This window comes from Panthera tigris, chromosome B4, assembly GCF_018350195.1.
Source record: "Panthera tigris isolate Pti1 chromosome B4, P.tigris_Pti1_mat1.1, whole genome shotgun sequence".
Taxonomy (NCBI): Eukaryota; Metazoa; Chordata; class Mammalia; order Carnivora; family Felidae; genus Panthera; species Panthera tigris.
Window position 1 is genome coordinate 75157489 of NC_056666.1, and position 19204 is coordinate 75176692.

At 58.1% G+C, this 19204-nt stretch overlaps 2 protein-coding genes across 2 annotated transcripts; one reads left to right on the plus strand and one right to left on the minus strand.

Moving 5' to 3' along the window:
* The first annotated feature begins 285 nt into the window (after positions 1 to 285).
* Positions 286 to 4168, plus strand: WNT1 (Wnt family member 1). Its single transcript, XM_042990814.1, has 4 exons — positions 286 to 389; positions 1116 to 1369; positions 2032 to 2297; positions 2781 to 4168. Exons 1-4 carry the CDS (start codon positions 286 to 288, stop codon positions 3267 to 3269), a joined length of 1113 nt encoding a protein of 370 aa, XP_042846748.1. The 3' UTR covers positions 3270 to 4168.
* An 11494-nt stretch (positions 4169 to 15662) lies between these two features.
* DDN (dendrin) lies at positions 15663 to 18194 on the minus strand. Its single transcript, XM_007073081.3, has 2 exons — positions 17986 to 18194; positions 15663 to 17574 (listed from the first exon to the last, which is right to left on the minus strand). The coding sequence occupies exons 1-2, from the start codon at positions 18192 to 18194 to the stop codon at positions 15663 to 15665; spliced, it is 2121 nt and encodes a 706-aa protein (XP_007073143.2).
* Between the last annotated feature and the right edge of the window lie 1010 nt (positions 18195 to 19204).

Here is a 19204-nt window from a genome sequence, read left to right on the forward strand (position 1 = left end):
GCCCCTGACCGGTGCGCCCTGGTGCCACGGTGCGGCCCGGCGGGCAGCCTCCTATCGTCACTTCAGCCAGCGCCGCAACTATAAGAGGCGGTGCCGCCCGCCGTGGCTGCCTCAGCCCACCAGCTGGGACCGCGAGCCATGCTGCCCGCCGCCCGCCCCCAGGGCTGTTAGAGCCAGACTGCGAATTCTCGCCACCGCCGCCACCGCCGCGACCCGTCCCACCGTCGCGGGCAGCAGCCAAAGCCGCCCCAACTTCAGCACAGAGCAGGCGAGGCCGGGCAGGCCATGGGGCACTGGGCGCTGCTGCCCGGCTGGGTTTCTGCTACGCTGTGGCTGGCGCTGGCCGCTCTGCCCGCAGCCCTGGCCGCCAACAGCAGTGGCCGATGGTGGTAAGTGAGCTGGTGCGGGGTCGCCACTTGTCCCGGGGCGCAGAGCCAGGGGCCAGCCCCAGCCAGCTCCCACGCTCTGGGATCCGTCCGCAGACAGGCTCGCTCCACCGCACTGACTTCCCTCTGAGACACCGAGGGGCGCTCTGGAGCGGAGCTGCCCCAGAGACTCTAGTTCTGAGGAGGTGGGGTGAACGGTCCGCCCGCGGCGGCCCACGATACTCCCTCCAGGCAGGGAGCCCACTCCCATCTGGCACCGCCCTTCTCCCTTGAGCCCCAAACCCAGCCTCGCGGGGGTAGCCACACCACGGGTTTCCCTGCCTCGGAAGCGAAGGGCCAGGCCAGCGCTCAGAAAGGAGGCGAGAGGAGGGTGGGACTCCTGAGCATTTCACCCCTTGGGTGGGCATGGACTCCAGGCCAGGATTTCCTTGCCCAGGCTCCCGGGGAAGCAGTCTCTCAGAGTCAAGGTGGACATCTAGTCTTCAGGTTTCCCATGCCTCCCCTGTCCAGTCCCCAGGCCCAGGGTCCTGAGCGGCCCTGCACAACACTCTGGACGCCCATTCCTTTCAAACCAGTTAGCCAGGGAGCTCGGAGTCTTTACCTCATTATTGATCTCCTGCTGCTCTCTCAGGCAAATAGTCCCAGGAAGAGGACAGGGTAGACACGATCTTTTTGCTTAGGGAGCAGGTCCCCTACCAGAGCCTGAGCTCCTACCACGCATCTCACCAGGGGCATCGTGAACGTAGCCTCCTCCACGAACCTGCTGACCGACTCCAAGAGTCTACAACTGGTGCTCGAGCCCAGTCTTCAGCTGCTGAGCCGCAAACAGAGGAGGCTGATCCGCCAGAACCCGGGGATCCTGCACAGCGTGAGCGGGGGGCTGCAGAGCGCTGTGCGAGAGTGCAAGTGGCAGTTCCGCAACCGCCGCTGGAACTGCCCCACGGCTACGGGGCCCCACCTCTTCGGCAAGATCGTCAACCGAGGTGGGTACCCAGGAAAGCGACACTTCCGGGACCAGGGGAACGCAGGGTCACCCGCAGGGCAGGGGCGGGCGAGTGCAGGGAAGATGTCCCAGGCGCCTGCAGGGTTCCAGGATCAACCCGTCAAGAGCTTCGTGCCCAGCGCCAGCTCTACCAGGCGTTTGCAAGCCGTGCACCTCCGGCGCGAAGCTTAACTTTTCTGCGCCACTGCCCCAGCAAAAGCGAGTTCTGAGTCGTGGACGCCGGCTCGCCACCGTCTCCCCGGCCCCTCTCAAAGGCGCCTGGGAAGCTGATCTCCGCGAGTGTGTCTTGCCTCCAGCCCAGCAAGGCTTGCATCGCCGACAGGGGCCGAAAGTTTGGGGCGCGGAGAGGTCTTGGCAAGTGCAGAGTTCTTCCCCTCCCCTCTTTTCAGTTTTTCCCTCTGGACCTGCCCCACTCCCACTGAGGAGCCAAATGAGCCCTGCGTCTCAGGAACGCGTGATTACAAGCGTGGACAGGGTTGCGTGCCCACGCACGTGCTTTCTCTAGGAGATCAGCTTCCCAACCCAGCCGGCCGCCGGCTCTCGGGACTCTAAGGGCGGAGTCAAAGGTCCCAAGCCCTCCACCGAGGAGGCTGGCAGCACCCCGCGTACCCCCTCGCTGATCCCCGCTCCCTTCTCTCACAGGCTGTCGGGAAACGGCGTTTATTTTCGCTATCACCTCCGCCGGGGTTACCCATTCGGTGGCGCGCTCCTGCTCAGAGGGCTCCATCGAGTCTTGCACGTGCGACTATCGGCGGCGCGGCCCTGGGGGCCCCGATTGGCACTGGGGGGGCTGCAGCGACAACATCGACTTCGGCCGCCTCTTCGGCAGGGAGTTTGTGGACTCCGGGGAGAAGGGGCGGGACCTGCGCTTCCTCATGAACCTTCACAACAACGAGGCTGGCCGCACGGTGAGCGGGCTTGAGGGGCTCCGCACGGAAGCGGAGTGGCGTGGCAGGGATCTCCGAGTCCCTGAGCAGGGGCTAACCTCGAACTTGGGGAGTGACGATCGGTGATAAGGCCAGGCGTCAGAGTAGGGAATCAGGAGAGGACGTCCCGAGGATGCAGAGGATGCAGGAGATGTGGAAGGAAGGCAGAGAATGGAAGAGATAGTGGCTGAGGGCAGGTAGAACTGAAGACATTAGAAGTCATGGAACCCGTGGAATGTATTGCCTGCAGCCCTCCGTTGTACAGATTCAAAAAACGAGGCTTGGAGGCCGAGACCACTATCCCGCGTGGAGCAGTTGGGCCTGGGGTTCAAATCTCGGCGCGAGGGCTAAGCCTGGGCCTTTGCTGAGGTCCTGGCAGGGTCCGGGAGGGGGCGGTATCTGGGACGGTGGTGGCTCTGGCCCTGACAGTGCCCCGGGACACCCTTTCTTCCTCCTTCCCCCCAGACTGTGTTCTCTGAGATGCGCCAGGAGTGCAAGTGCCACGGGATGTCGGGCTCGTGCACGGTGCGCACGTGCTGGATGCGGCTGCCCACGCTGCGCGCCGTGGGCGACGTGCTGCGCGACCGATTCGATGGCGCCTCGCGCGTCCTCTATGGCAACCGCGGCAGCAACCGCGCCTCGAGGGCGGAACTGCTGCGCCTGGAGCCCGAGGACCCGGCGCACAAGCCGCCCTCCCCCCACGACCTCGTCTACTTCGAGAAATCGCCCAATTTCTGCACGTACAGCGGACGCCTGGGAACGGCGGGCACGGCCGGGCGCGCCTGCAACAGCTCCTCGCCCGCGCTGGACGGCTGCGAGCTGCTCTGCTGTGGCCGGGGCCACCGTACGCGCACACAGCGCGTCACCGAGCGCTGCAACTGCACCTTCCACTGGTGCTGCCACGTCAGCTGCCGCAACTGCACGCACACGCGCGTACTGCACGAGTGTCTGTGAGACGCTTCGCGGACTCGCCCCAGGAGCGTTCCCCTCTAGCCCACCCGGATACGTGCCCACCCAGTCCCTCCAGCCACAACCCCCGCGATTCATACGTATGCGATCATTTCTCCCACCTCCTCCTACCGGGGGACTCCTGAAACCACTTGCCTGGGCCGGCATGAACCCTCTTGCCATCCTGATGGACCTGCCCCGGACCTACCTCCCTCCCTCTCCCGGGAGACCCCTTGTTGCACTGCCCCCTGCTTGGCCAGGAGGTGAGAGAAGGATTGTTCCCTTCCCCGTGGGGGTCAGCTTCTGACCATGTGGCTCTGTTTCCTCCACCGCGCCAGTGACCCCTCCCCCCCGCCTCTCTCCCTCCCTTTTATCCTCCGTTTTTTCTCCAGATCTTCTCACGCCCTTCCCATTCTCCTGCCAAGGGTGCAGACGCTGAACACACACCTGGACAGCAGGGCCTTTCTCCTCCCCACCTACAACGGAACCGGGAGGTTCTAGGGTGAAAGGGCAGCTGTGGTGATGTGGAAAAGGAGGTTGGGGGACCCAGCAGAAATACCCCCATTCTCCCAGCCTCTGTCATGGAGCCATTGAACAGCTGTGAGCCATGCCTCCCTCACCCACCTCCTACCCCTTCCTGTCCTGCCTCCTCATCAGTGTGTAAATAATTTGCACTGAATCGTGGATACAAAGCCACGAGTTTGGTTGTTGTAAATAAAACTATTTATTGTGCTGGGTTCCGGCCTGGCTTGCAGAGACCACTTCCACCCCACCCCAATCCCTCTCCCTTCTCCTCTCCTTCTGCTCTCCAGCCTCTTCTGATCCCTCTCTTCCTCTCCCCAATTTCTCAAAGATGCCGTTGCCTACCGGAATCAGCATTTCCTTCCATTGTAGCTATTAGTGGCTCCCCACCCCCACCGATGTAGTATCTTCCTCCGCAGAATAAAATTTCTATTTTTATCAGTGACTTGGTGGCTTCTCCTTGAACCCAGAACACACCATTGCTTGCCTCTCTTAAATAGGCTACATTGTCGGGGGACTGGTTTCCCCGCCCTGCAAGAAGACCCTGAGATTCTAACCCTTGCATGACCTTAATGAGGCCCCTGGGGAGCTAGGTCATCAGAAGAACCTGGCCAGGAGCCAGGACACCCTGCAAGATTCTTCTTCCTATTTGAACACCAACCGGCTGTGTGATACTGGGCAAGTCCATAACTGCCTCAGTTTCTTCCCTTGATGAACGGGGATTAAACAAACAGGCAAACAAACTCTAAGCCTGCCTTTCCTTTCTGGAATTGTGAAAATAGCTACACCTGAGTGAAGCCATGACCCTGTTCTGAAAAGAAACCAAAGAAGAGAAAGCCAAGCAGAAAGGGTGCTGCTGTAGAGCTTTCAGCCCCTGAAGCCTATTGGCTTCAGCTGTGGTCACGGCTTATTAGGACCTTATCACGTCCTTATTAGGACCCCAGCTCCCAACCTGGGGCTCAGGAGGATCCAGGTGACAGGTGATGGGTTCTAGCACTGGACCCAAAAGCTCAGAGACGACAGTGGGGGAGAAGAAGGGAGCTGGAGGGCTAGAATCCAACTAGAGGCTAGGGCTTAAACCAATGTGACCAGAAGGAAACCCAAGTGTGGTCCATAACCACACCATTAAGTTAGTCATTCCCATAAAGAGCCTGAAAGAGCACTGTTACTAATAACGCTCATACCTCCATGTGCACATTCACCAGAGTCGGCAGGAGTACTAATCCTGCCCACGCCCTGAACCTATCTCTAACCCTAATCCTCTGCCTGTCCCTAGATCTAGGTCTAACCTTAGCCTTAACCCTAACTTCAGACAACACTAACCCCTTCCTAAGCTCTAACGCTTGTCCCTAATCCTAAGACTTCCCCCCAGGGGAGGACCTAAAGGGCAGGGGAGCTACGAAGCACCCCACCCCCCAAGGGCAGCAACTGATCCCAGATGGCTGGAGAATTTCCCCCTCTCCCTAGGATTCTTTTGCTGTGGTAGCTGCCTCCCACCTCTCCCTGGATGTGTGAACTCTGACCCCTGTTGGCCTTTGGGGTATGTGTGGGGGTAGGGGAGTGGAGCCAGGAGCTGCTCAACCCTGCAATGACATCCCTTTCCCTTTTTCTCCATCTGCCAAGCCAGCACCAGCTTAGCTCTCATGGGCAGCAGAGGGGGAGGAGTAGAAACCTTATTGATCCGGGGTAGAAGGCACCTCTCATAAGCCTTGGGTTTCCAGTAAAGAACCCCCTGCAGAGAATGTCCAGTCTATAATCCAATGAATTATTAGATCCCCCAGCTCCCAAAGCAAGAAGTGAATGGGATGCCAGAGGCAGGAGAGGGGGCTTGGGCCCCTACTGGATGATGCCCAGAGTTGGGGAGAGGCAGCGTTTGGGGAGCTGAAGGGTTGGCAGCTGTCCCCAAGCATTCTCACCTGATTCCTAACTCCAAGAGCTGGAATGGGTATCAGCTTTCAGGCCTAGAAGCTGGGGCCTCTGAGCTGAACTGACACACAAGGGCTGAAGAAGGGTAAAGGGAAGCAACGAATCCTGTTCTGGCCCTAATTAGACTTTCAACAAATCTGTTGTTTTCTCAGCCTCAGTTACCTTGTCGATTGAACAGGGATGGTTGCCAGTGGTTAGTCCTCTCCTTCAAGAAGGTGGTGAGGTTCAGATGAGGGTCATGTACGTGAAAACTCTGGTCACTTGAACACTTGCTGACGCCTCTTCTGTGCCAGGCGTGTGCCAAAGGCTGGGGATACAGGGATGCGTGAGCCCTCGTGCCTACTTGAAGAAGTTTATAGGGTGGCGAGGGAATCAAACACATTGACTGGTATTGTCAGACGAAGAAGGGAGTGCAGTGAAGGCTCAGCGAAGTGTAAAGCCCTCTGCACACCCATGAGGTTTGATGAAAGACTCCCAGAATCAGTCCTCTGCATGGGAGCCCTCGCTTCCAGGGGCGGGGACTTCAAAGTGGGTAAGGAAGTGCAGAATGAGGCTGGGCCCTCAAGGGGCCATGCACCAAGAAAAAAGGTGTGTATGTGTGTGGGGGGGGGGGGAGAGGGGCAAGCAAAAGGGGTGTGGGATCTCTGCAAAGCATTACATAGAAGCTAATTCTTTTTCATGTTATGATCACCTGTGCCATTCTCACGAAGGGCTGTGCCTGGAAAGGTATCACCATAGGCAAGTGTTGTCAGGAATGGGCCTGATGCCCCAGCTCTGCCCTATCCACCCAGGCTACCCTTCCACCCACTTCTGATCTTCAGGTGCCAGGTGCCACACACCCAGGGGGATCTGAGGCTGCCAGGGACCCCGGACACATGGTTGGCCTCAGCGGGTGAGGGAGGCACTAGTCCTGAAATACCCTGGGGGGGGGGGGAGCGGAAAAGCTGAGAGGAGTGAGACGGCAGGCCTGCGCAGTCCCCAGGGGGTCAGCAAGCCGGCACCACACACACCCTGCCACACGCACCCTGGAAAAACCCTGTCAGTGGGGCTGCAAATACCCCAGGGTCTAGCACCCCCCCCTCCCCACCTCAGGCTGGCTCAGTCCTCCTCTCCAGGCTAGAGGGAGAAAAATAACAAAATGAGGAGAAAATAAGCTGTTTGGCTGTGGTGTGAGCAGGAATATCCATACAGAGCTGCCCACCACTCACCCTTACTCACTCTTTCCACACCCAGCCGGGGCGCCCAGCATGAGACAGACCACCCCCCTGCCCCCTCCCCCGTCTGGGCTAAAAGCAGACGCTGGTGAGCGAGCAGCAGGTTATAAATATGCCCAGGGAACTGCCGCCAACTCGCTCCCTTGTCATTCCCTGGGAGGGGATAGGGTGGGGTGGCTCCTAGGGAGGAGCCAGGGCTGTTCCTGGGGCACAGGAGGAAGTGGGGCTTCCAAGAGGCTACTGCACTTTTTTTTTTTTGCCCTTTTCAAAGGGAAGGAACCCCCACCACTTCATTTTTCCTGGGCATTTGTTCATCTGCTCAGAGGTGGGGTTCCATCCTTCCCGGGCCACACTGAGGACCTCAGAAGGAAAGGGCCCAAGGCCACCCTGTGTCACGGTGCAGCCCAGCATCACTCCTCTTTCTCACACTCACTTACCCTCAGCAAAACCAGCGTTCATTCATTCGTTCAACAGGCATTGACTGACGGCCTGCTGAGCACCAGGCCCGGGCATCAAAATACCTGTGAGCACAAGTGTCTGCACGTGTATGTGCACGCACACACAGTGGCCCGGCTCCCGTGTGTTCACACCAGCACCAGTCCCTCTACGGACTTCTTGGCTTTAACCCGGCAGCCTCATCAGAAAGGGTAAAGCTTCAGGCTCCTTCCTGGTTCTGCCTCAGAGTAGGTTGGTGGAGGTGGAGGGTGTTGAGAGCAGGGCCCCTAAACATTCCTGCTTCCATTACTCCCCAGATAAATGAAGGGTCCTTTTTCTCCTCCTGCTCAATCATCTCCCAATGCAGGCGCCATGCCAGGAGAAAGAGCCACTTTGTGGGATGCTGGGGGCCACCTGCCCAGGCTGCCAGAGCCTCCTGCCTCCCAGTCACTTGCCAAGTAGGTGCCAAGCTGGGCAAAAGGGGGCAGTGCCACCCTGGGAAGCTTCCAGTTCTCCTCCCCCAGGGCCGAACCCCTCCCCTCTCCCTCCTCCCTATTAATCCTCGGAAGTGAAGGGGCCGTCCCTGGCGGCCCCTCGGCCCTATTGTGGCCCCTCGCCCTCCTCGGCTGGCGTCTAATTAACTCCTCCTGCCCCCGGTTTTGTGTGCCCCCCTTACCCCACCTTGTCGGCCCCGCCCCTCCGCTCGGCCTGCTCCCCCCCACGGACATTCCAGCCCGGCCGGGCTGGTGTGCCAGGGCAACCAGGGCCGGACCAAGGCCTAATCCTCCCGCCGCCTGGCCCGGCTGGGGGAGCCCCACTCACCTCCCCGCTCTCTGGGGGCTGCCCGGCTCTGCTGCGGCGGAGACACACAATCAGGACAAAGGCGCAGCCCCCAGGGGGCTAACTCAGCCTTCACGCCCAGGTTGTGCGGCATTTGGGGAGTTTAATGAATTGTCCATCACGCCTTTCAGGGCCCGCCCGTCAGCCTGGATTAATCTTCGGAGCCCTGGTGGGGTAGGAGACACTAAGCCTGTATTTATTACTCTCCCATTGTCACTAATTGAGGTAATTATCTGTGACTCTGGCCTGGCCAACAATGCGGCATTCACTCCCGGGACCTCGATGAGCCTGGCTCCCACTCTCAGCACCAACCCTCCCTCCTCTCTTCTCCCAAACCCGCCAAGGGCTAAGTTGGGCCCTGGAGCATGTTGGGAAAGTGGACAATGTCCCACAATGCTTCACCTTTCAACCAGTGTCTCCCACAGCCACCACCATGGAGTCACAGCTAGGGAGAGGCCTGCCCCCCCCACCACCCCGCCAAAGTAGATGAGAAAAAGAAGGCAGCCTGTCTAGGGACAGGTTTGGCTGGCAGAGCCCCCAGGCCACAGAGGGGCATGTTTCTGAGCTCTTTGGTTTTCTGGACACTCCAGCTCCTTACCTCTGGGCTGGTGACACCAGGATCTCATAGGGTCCTTCTGTGGATCCACATGAGTGGTCATGTTCCTATAACCTCCAGAGGTCTAGAATATTAGGAGGCCCTAATCCATAGCAGACGTACTCTCAGGAGGTCCCTAGAGCTTCTAAAGCTGACAGTGTGGATGTGATGGGGGAGGTTGGGAGAAAGACTAGGAAAGGGCTGGTCAGGGAGCTCCGAGAGGGCAAGAGGAGTTATCCAAGGAGGCAGCATCTAAGGGTCACACTCATGTGGCCATGCAGCAACCATAGGGAGAAACTCGGATTTGGAGGGATGAACAGTGCCAAAGAGTAGACTTCTCATGGAGATGGCTTCCCAGGTCAAGGGGATTGGCTTGGCGAGTGTGTGTGTGTGTGTGTGTGTGTGTGTGTGTGTGTGTAAAAGAAAGAGAACGATAGCAAAAAAAAAAAAAGATTTGGTTTTTGGTTAAGACTAGATGTCAAGCTCTTGAAGGCAGGGACTATGATTGTTCACTGCTGTTTTTCCAAGAGCCTAACATTGTACCTGACACATAGTAGGTACTGTCACATGAATGAATGGATACATGAGGCTGGTACTTGCAGTGGGGTTGGGGGTCTGTTGGCTCTGCTTTTCCATAGCTGCACTTAGCCTTTTCATTCTGTCTCAGCACTTGCTGGAAGGAAATGTCTAGACCATCCAGGGACAGTTCTTGGATGGGCACTCCTCCAACTGCAAACATTTTAAGGACCTCGGCTGAACACAGAACTACAGTCAGAACAGCGCCACCTTGTGGTGCCTCTTGGAAGAGCTCCTGGAGAGACCAGCAAAGAAAGCAGGGGTTTATCCCTATGCTGGAGTGGGGGCTGGAAGGACACCAGGCAGCAGCCCCCTCTCCTCCCATTTATCTGACCCTGAATTGCTGTGCCAGTGTTCCTGTTACACAGTTTTATCATTTCTTCCTACCTGCTGACAGCATTTGCTGGGAGCCTGCTCCAGGCCCAGCTTGTAGTGGATACAGAGCTAAGTCAAAGGCACTACCCTTAAGTAGCTTATGGTCCAGCAGGAGATTCCACAACATAACAAGACCAACGAAGGCCGTGATCAAGCAGCAGAGAAAACAATGCTATAGGTGTTGAGGAGGCAACGGGGACATTTGCAGCTCAAAACCTCTCTGCCCCTCCCGTCTTCCTCAATCCCTCTCGCTAAAGCTCAAACGTTTTATCCTTGCTTTCCAGAGACACTTCATGATTTGGCTCACACACATCATTCCAAGGTCCTTGCTCCTCTGAATTCCCCACTGACTCTGTTCCCCGTGAAAGCTTTGGGCTTTCCCACCTCTCTACCTTTGCTCATGCCCTGGAAAGCACCTCTTCCCCATCTCCCCCTGTTGAAACCCATCTCAGGTGTCCCTCCCTACCTTCAGCCCTTCTCATACCCCTTGGCAAAGTGGCCTTGCCTCCTGAAGCAGCTTCTGGGTAGGGCTTTCATGAACAGCATGTACTGGCTGTCCCATGGATGGTTATCTGCGTGTTTCCTGTCCTCCTACTAGGCTTCCACCTTCCCGAGGACTGTGGGCTCTGTGCTTGGCATTCCTTGTAGCACTGAGCTAGGCATATCATATGTCCTCATTAAGAGAAGAGATGGATGGATGAATGGATGAGTGAATGGATGAACGAACAGATGGATAAATGGGTGAATGGATGACAGAGGGATTGGCAGCTGGCTGGATAAATGGACAGGTGAGATGTATAGATGGATGCATGCATGCATGATGGATAGATGGATGCAGGAAGCAGCTATTCTTTAAAAGGACACAAAAAGGGGCACCTGGGTGGCTCAGTCAGTTAAGCGTCTGATTTCGGCTCAGGTCGCAATCTGACGTTTGGTGAGTTCGAGTCATATCAGGCTCACTGCTGTCAGCATGGAGCTCGAGCTCGAGCTCGCCTCGGCTCCTCTGTTCCCCTCTCTCTCCGCCCCTCCCCTGCTCGTGCTCTTTCTGTCAAAAATGAACAAACATTTTAAAAGTAATAATAAAATAAAAGGAGTCATAAAGGGGCACCTGGGTGGCACAGTCAGTTAAGCCTCCGACTCCTGACCCTGGCTTAGTTCATGATCTCATGGTTCGTGGGTTCGAGCCCCGCATCGGGCTCTGCACTGATGGTGCAGAGCCTGCTTGGGATTCTGTCTTTCCTTCCCTCTGCCCCTCCCCTTCTTGTTCTCTCTCTCTCAAAATAAATAAATTAATTTTAAAAAAAGTACCCATAAAAAGCTATGTAGTATCTGGGGCTCCAAGGGAGGAAGCCCCACCCCATGCCAAGACATGCAGGGGAGAGGACAGTAGGCAGACTGAGTCTGCCTTCACTAACAAATTCACCCTCAGTAACCCATCTCTCAGAGTCCTTAGGTATATTCCCACTCCCAGAAGTCATAGTCAGGGACCTTCTCCTTCCTTCATGCTTGCCTGGATCCTCAAGAAGGCCTTCATTAACATATATTATGTATACAGTCTACACTGTAATGCCTTTGTGGGTTTCCTCTCCCACATCCCTCCCCCTATCTCACACAGAGATAGAGATCTCACCCTAGACCGGAAGCTCCCTTTAAACAGGAACCAGGTCTGAGTCTCTTGTGTGTCCCTAGGGCCTGGCACACATGTTTAATGAATGAGTGAACAAATGAATGAGTGAATGCTCACCTTTCCCCACAGGCACACTTTGCACACTCCCTATAGACTCAGGTCCAGCCAGAACTCTCCTGGTTCTCTCCTCCTCATACCCCAGACGCACACTCCTGACCCTGAATCCTCTAAAGTCCCATAATTACGGCCTGGTTCTTTGTTATCCATTTGTGACTGATCTAGGGAAGTTCCAGGGCTCCCGCGAGAGTCTGAAAGGGGAAGGGGCCCGCTGGGCCTTTAAGGCCATATTAACTGGGCCCCGTTTGGGACAACAGAAAAGGGCTTCCCGGGAAGAACCTGGCTGTTGGGAGGGTAGTGTCCTGCTGCCCCAACCTGACCACGCCCTCCTGCGTCTGCTGTCCCTACACCTGACCTGTGAGGCTGTCCCAAGGTTGGGGGTGGTTGTGGCCTCCGTCTCAAGGCTGACCAGCTGGCAGACGCAGCCAGATTTAGAAGTCATTTTCGCAGCAGGGAGCCTCTAGCCTCCCACCCACAGTGCCACGCAGGGCCAGTCTGAGATATGGCTCACCAAGGGCTGGCCCCCAGACCTGCAGTCACTCCTCTCCTCCTCTCTATCCCTTTCTCCCCAGATCTTTAGCAGCTGGCGCTGACTCCACCCTTAGGCAAAGATGGAGGAAGTCCTGGGGAAGGGGTGTGGGTTGCATCGCGGCTCTAACTACCTAGAGGTTCCATGTACACCATTCACCCATTCAAGGGACTCTCTCCATCCCAGACCTCCCCGCTCCTCTTGACCTGGCCTCTGCTGCCTGTCCCACCTCTTGCCCTGTCTCTACTTCCCCATCCTCCTGTTCCTAAACCCCCAAATACTAATGAAATAGCTCTAGAGATAAATCATAATCAGAGCTTAACGCTTAGGTATTACTTCCTATGTGCCGGGCATGGTTCTAAGTGCTTTTACATATTGAATCGTTTAATCCTCCCCGCAGGCCTATGAGAAAGGCACTATTAATAACCCCATCTTATAACTGAGGACCCCAAGACGCAGGGAGGTTGAGTAATTGCCTAAGGTCACACAGCTGGTGTGAGGTAGGGGCAAGATCTAAAGCCATGCTGCCAGGCCCCCGAGTCCATGCGCTAAACACCACACTACACCATTTCTCTGGTAACGGTAGTAGTGTGGGTGAGCTCTGAGAGCCTGGCCTCCTGGGTGTTCAGCCCCGAAGAGGCTTTCGCAGCATGGCGGAGTCTACCTCCCACTATCCTGCACGGCTCACCTCTTCTACTAGCCCAAGAGCCTGGAGCCCCTGGGCTGTAGCAAACTCCAGGCAGATGCTCTCACCACTGCCCTGGCCTTCCTCGGTCTTCCTCCTGGCCTGAAGGCCATTCTCTTCTCAAGCCCAGAGGCCCAAGGCCCATTCTCCCTAGTGGGCCGGCCTCACCCCAGCGTGCCCTCAGTTTCCACTCCTGCCTTTATCTTCCGCAAGTGCTCCGAATGTTCCCTCCACTCCAGTCTAAGCAGACCGTTTGGTAATTTCCCACACATACTGTTTCCCCATATCCGTGCTCCCATTTTTGCTCTTCCCTCTGCTTGGAACCCCTTTCCCCAGATTCTATTTCAGATGTCTCCTCCTTCGGGGAGCCTTTCCTGAGCTCGTAAAATCCATACAATCTCCCTGGTTTGACTCCTTGTAGTACTTACCACTCCCTGCTCACTACTATCGTTATTTGTGTGTTTTCATCTTCACCCCATTGTGAAGGCAGTAAGGCAGGCCTTACTTACTCCTCCCTTTCCTGGAGCCCAACCCAGCCAGCGCCCGGTTCCTCTCAGGTGCTCAGTAAGTGCTCAATAGTTAGAATCGACTTGTAGGTAGAAGGTAGACTGACCTTAGGAAACTGATCTCTGCCCCAAGTGAGGTGAACCTCACTTCCTTTACCTCCTCCCCAGCAAGAGCTAACTTGAAACCTGACTTTATGGGTCTCCGGCAGGTTCTGGGATGAGCTCTCCAGGGTGATTCCGATCAATGCTCTCCCTTCAGGTTCAGAAGCCCAAGGAGACACTCCCCCCTTCACTGAACCAAGGTCAGCTTGCCACAGGCTGTGGTCCAGCGCGACCTCCCAAACTGCCCTGCCTAGTCTGTCTGGTGAGGGTAGGGAGTGACATGGAGATAACGGGAGACCCAAATCAGAAGTGGTTTGAGAATGGGGCTGGGGCTCTGAACGCAGAGTTGGAGCTGGTGGACTCGGCAGGGATGGGGGCAGAGGCGGGCGGGCCAGAACTCTGCGACTGAGTCTGGGCGAAGCCCCCGCGCCCGCCGAGTCGGCGGCTAAATTTACCCAGGCTGACTCAGCCCTTGCCCGGAATGGGGGGTGGGGGGAGTGCGCCGGGGCAGTGGGAAGAGCCAGCGGGGGTGGGGTGGGGGGCAAGGAAGGAAGAGTCCGGACTAGGGGAGACAGGGTTGAGCCGGGAGTTTCCATCAAAGAAAGGAGTCCCCCCAGCCCCCCACCAAGTGGGAAGAAACTGGAACCCTGGGGGAAGGACAACGGAGGGAGGGAGTAGGTCGGTGAAAGGAAGAACATGCCAAGATTGGACAAAGGGAAGCTTAGATTTATTGAGCGCCTACTGTGTGCCAGGCACTGTGCAAGGCGCTTTACATACATTATCGCATAAAATCCTCACAACAACCCTGCGAGGTAGGTGTTTATAAACCCCCATTTGACAGATGAGGAAACTGAGGCTCAGGGAGGTGAAGTGATTTGGCCAAATTCGCATGGCTAGTAAATAGAGACAGAGCTCTCCAAGATGGTAGAGAAAAAAGACTTCAGTGTCTGGGTCCCAAGCCACTTGGCGTGGGTGAGTACAAAGAGGGGCTCCGCGCGCTCCAGAAGTCTAGAAGGCCAGAGGACTGCCCCCGACCTCACACGGCTGGAAGGCGGGGGACCGGCGCGCAGTAACTGGGAATCAACTGGTTAACTAGCAGTGCCTGGGTACGGGGCGGGGGACTCGGGAATTAGCTACTGGGGAAATCCGCGACCTGCGCGCGCCCCATAGTGGCTACAGCGAGTATCACACCCCACACCTACAGGCTTTTGGGGACCAGCCTCCCTCTTCCTTCCCTGGCCAAGGTTTCTGGAAGAGGCAGAGATGCAAGAAATTTTCAGGGTTCTTTCAGATGAGTGATACCACCCGGGTGTGAAATTGTGGTAACAATTCATAGCATCACTAAGGAACACTGGAGAGGAGGAAAAGGGGAAGGCCTAAAGAGGTCCCAAGCTGATTCACTGGCTGCCTTCCCTCCCCAGCTCAGACCACTGCAGGCCAGGGACAGTGACAAGGCCACACTCCTGCTCTGCTTTGGGGAGCCCTCACCTAAACCTAAGATACTGGGATAGAAGCCCTCAGCCACTCACTCAGATCTTCTGCAAACCTTGGACAATCTCTTGAGTTGTGAACGAGTACAGGTGAAAATGAAGCCACCCAGGGACACTCAGACTCTGTACATTTATTCCTAATTCTCTTTCTTAGCCGGTGGAGGAGAGGATAAGATACAAATCCTCCCCCAAGGATCCAAAACATCAGAGATGATGTTAGGACTCCCTCATTTTACATATTAGTAGGCCTGGAGAAGGGAAGTGACTTGCCTTAGGTCACCCAGCAGTCAGTGTCAGAGTTGGGATTGGAACCTCGTTTGGGGCCTTGTGACACCAAAGTAAGCCCTCTTCCTGTTTTGCTGGCTGCTTCTGGGTCCCTTCCTCTTCTGCCAAAGGCCTCTATGTCACCTGGTCACCGCACTCAGAAGCCTCTTCCATCACTTTCTCCCTCCAGCCCAGAGACTCCACCCTAAGTTGCCCTCCTATGACTATACCATCCCTGCCCTCCCTCCTGGTCCTGGCTAGGTCTCTCTGCTCAGCTCCACAACTAGTTCATCTGCCCTTGGTGAAGATTTTACCCCAGTGCCCTGAATGGAGCAGGGATTAAAGTCAACTGCTCATCCTCGCCTCTCCCGGAAAGGAAAGGAAGGGAAAGGAAAGTAAGAAAGGAAAGGACAAAGAAAAGAAAAAAAAGAAACCATGAATTGCCACATGCTCCCTTTCCTTTCAATCGGGCGGCTGCTATTTCAAGTGTGGGAACGGCTATGGGTAAGGGGTACAAGGAAGTCTGTGAGGAAGAAAGAGGACCAGTGGGCCCAAAGATGGAAAGGTTGGGGAACACAAATACAAGAAAGGGCCTCTCACTGCTGCTCCCTATTTCCCTGTGGCATCCCCTTAGTGTCCCTTTCTCCGAAGAAGGCCTCCTCGGTTCGGTTGATGACATCTAGAATCTCTCGGATACTGTCGCTCAGCTCTGCCGTCTTCCCGCCTTCCCCGGGCCGGGGCCGCTCGTTTCGCCAGGAGGCGCCCGAGGCTTCGGTGTCGCTTCCATCAGAAGAGCCGCTGTGGACGCTGAGCTCCGCAGCTTCGTCTGAGTCCGAGTCCGGGGCAGTGTGACGCCGGATGCGGGACACGGCTTCCCGCAGGGCCCCGGCGTAGGGCCCTGGGGTCCGCGCCCAGCCCCGGCCCGCGCGCCGCGGGACAGCCGCCACTTCCTCCGAGCCCTCGGCACTGCCCGCGCCTCCCGAAGCCGGTGGGCCTAAGACTGAGCGCTCTGGGCTACCTGGCTGCGTGGGGGCGTCCTGCAGGTTTACTTCGCCAACCGGGAGCCCCAAGATGCGGGAGGCGCGCTCCTCCAAGGAGGAGTCCGGGGGCTTCCCGCCCTCAGCTTCGAACCCTCGCCCCCCACCGAGCTGGTGTGAAAGGCGACTGCTCAACAGCAGTTTTTGGCATGGGGAGGGAAAGGCCGCGACTCCCTCGACCTCTTCCTTGTTGGGCTTCGGTTGGTTAGGGGCATCCCCCCCGACGCGCGGCACCCCATTGGGCAGAAGCTGTACATGCTGGGTTCGAGGGGTTGGAACGTACTGGGAGCGTATCACCACGCACGTGGCGTCAATGACAAAGACGCCTTCTCCCCGAGCAGGGCCGCGGGAGCTGCGGGGCAGGGTGTGGGCGCGGCGGGCCCCTTTCCAACCCTCCAAGGTCTCAGGTCCTGCCCCCTCTCTATGACCCAGGGACTCTCTCCATCCAGTGCCTCCTGGAGCCCAGGGTCTGGGGAGGGTCTGGCTATGTCGCGGTGGCTGCCTTTTAAGGGAGGGAATCCAGCATTTGGGGAGCCAGCTCTGTTCCCTACTTTCTTTCCCTTCCCCGGGGCCCTTGAGACGGGGCCTGGACCTGGGAGCGGGACGCGGTGGGCTGGGAGTCGCAGCGGCCAACCCCGCAGGAGCTGTCTCCGAGCTTGGGCTCCCAGCAGCTTTGGCTTGGGGATGGCTGTCACTACCACTATTCGGGCCGGCACTAGCCAGCCCCAGGCTTTTCTCCACGGCCCCTTTGCCGGACTCCAGCCTTGGCCTGGCTGTTCCACAGCCTGGGGATCCCCCCAGGAGACCCCGTCCCTGTCGGAGACCCCAAGCCCCGAGGACGTCCCGATAGATCCGAGGATCCAGCCTCTTCTTTGTGAACCCTCCCTCTGTCCTGGCCGGAGTCGGAGCACAGGCTGCTGAGGCGGGCGCCTGGGAGGGCTCGGGGCCTCGCTTAGACCCCAAGGTCCTGTGGGGGCCTTCGTAAGAAGGTGGAGCCACGTAGGGTGGCGGGCGGTCCCAGCGTCGTCGCAGGGCCGTCCCGGCTGCGCCCCTTAGCAGCAGGTGTGCCTCGTAGCTGGGGGGCCCTGACCGCCTACCTCCCCAGGGCCCCGCCCACGCCGCCCCTGGGTCGCTCTGAGGCTGCGCGGATGGACGGGGCGGTCGCCCCGCCAGCCCCAGGCGCTCGGGTCGTGAAGGAGCTGAGGGCCCTACAGGCTGGGCCACCCGAGGGGCGTTCCGAGGTTCCAGGCGGGGCCGACCGAGGGGGCTCCTTCGGGCCCCACCAGCCTTGCGCCTTTTTCGCTCGGTCTCCTTGGCCTCCCGCTCTTGCGATGCCGCTTTCCTTTTCTCTTGCTCCCGGGCTCGGGCCTCGGCCGGGGGCCCCGCCCGCCAGTTGGTCGCCTCCTGCAGCACCCTGGAGGCCCAGGGACGGCGGGGCGGCGGTTCAGGGGATCCCGAGCGCGGCCCACACCTGGGACAATGAGCAGGAACCCAGGTGAGCAGTTTGTGGGGGAAGGGGGCCGAAATCCGGGGAGCTGGGAGCACTGGAGACCATTTGGGGCAGGTGTGTGGAGGGGTGTGTGTGAGTGTGTGTGCGTGTGCACGTGCGTATACGTTAGGGCTGAAGTCGAAGCCGGACTCCTCACCATCTCTCCATGCACACTTTAACAGCGTCTGCCCCATCTCACCTCTTGCCCTTCCTCACACCCACTCCTGCCCCCCAAAACAATGCGGGACGAGTCAGGCCCCAGCCCTCGGGATGGGGTGGGGGGAGGTGTGGGAAAGAGAAGGGGGACCAGCAGCACTGGCTGGTGCCTGCGGGGAGGTCCGGACCCCACTCCCCGCCCCACCACTCTCTTCCCGTCACCCCTCCTTCACTCACGTGCGGCTCTGGGGCCCACGGGCCCAGTGGCTGGCTTGGAAGTCCATGGGCTGTCGAGGAGGGGCGCGGCGACTATAATGACAGGAAATTGTCTTCACTTCGATCACCAGCAGCTTGGATTTCTGCACCCAGAGGCAGCTGCCAGACTCCTCATCCTGGGGCTCCCGGGGGCTGTCGGGCCCCTCGGAGAATAGCTGGCCATCCAGCATCCTGCCCCACCCCACCCCGGCCCCCCACCCTCCCACCCGCCCCGAGAGCCCCCTCCCAGCCCGAGGAGCCGGCGCCCACTGCAGAGCGAACGGGGCCAGAGACTGGGGACTATATATACCCGGGCACACGTGTGTGCCTGTCTGTGTGTGTGTGCGCGCGCGCATGTGACACGGCGCGGCGCGGACGGCACAGCGCTGTTACCTCCCCCATGTGCACGGCCGCCCCCTGGGGCCCGGGATTGGGCGCCCCTTCCCATTGCTCATGTCCCCCAAGCCTGATGGGACCTGCGTGAGTGGGCAGGGGACTTCTAATTCTTGCCAAGCTGACGGTGCCCCTCCCCCACCCCCATTTCTTCAAGCTTCCTGTCGTTTTAATCCTTCCCTCTTCTTCTTGTCGGGATGCCTGACCACCAGGGTTCTGCCTCTGACTTCCTGCCTCGGTTTTCAGTTTCCCGGACAGGGAGGTGATGGGAATGGAAGTCAAGGTCTTTGCCTGCCACTCTCCGCTGGTTTCCATGGGGTTGGGGTGCAGGGGGTCTATTTTTAGCGGCAGTGGCTGTTCGGGTGCAGAGAGATGAGTAACCAGCTTCCATGCGGTGGAGGGAGGAGGCGGTGGTTTTCACACAGCTTTTATGTGACTCTGGGGGAGAGCTGCCTCCCCCAAGCCCAGAAAGGGTAACCTCCACACCCTTAACTCCTTACCCTCTCAGTGTTGCAGCCCAAGGCTGCTTGTACAGCTGCACACAGGAGTCTGTCTTGGCCATCCTAACTGTCCCACACTCCTGTTCCACATGTTTGTCCTTGGGGACCTATGGAGCCCTCTCCCCGCAGCAGGCTCTCTCCCCCAATCCAGGAGCCAGGACTTGGGGGTCATACTGTTCTGTGCCCACACAGCTCTGCTGAGCCTTATGGAGGACAGACCACGGTGGTTATGCATTTGCACCCTTTCAGAAGGGATGGAGGAGGAATACCGTGCTCTCTTGGCAAAACCAACCCCCTAGCAACTGAAA

What these genes read in the sequence shown, in the direction of transcription:
- WNT1 (XM_042990814.1), top strand. Translation starts at nt 286, where the DNA reads ATGGGGCACTGGGCGCTGCTGCCCGGCTGGGTTTCTGCTACGCTGTGG. An exon ending in CGGCAAGATCGTCAACCGAG is followed by an intron (nt 1,370 to 2,031) that starts GTGGGTACCCAG and finishes CTTCTCTCACAG; the next exon opens with GCTGTCGGGAAACGGCGTTT. An exon ending in ACAACGAGGCTGGCCGCACG is followed by an intron (nt 2,298 to 2,780) that starts GTGAGCGGGCTT and finishes CCTTCCCCCCAG; the next exon opens with ACTGTGTTCTCTGAGATGCG.
- DDN (XM_007073081.3), bottom strand. Translation starts at nt 18,194, where the DNA reads ATGCTGGATGGCCAGCTATTCTCCGAGGGGCCCGACAGCCCCCGGGAG. An exon ending in CGTGGGCCCCAGAGCCGCAC is followed by an intron (nt 17,575 to 17,985) that starts GTGAGTGAAGGA and finishes TCATTGTCCCAG; the next exon opens with GTGTGGGCCGCGCTCGGGAT.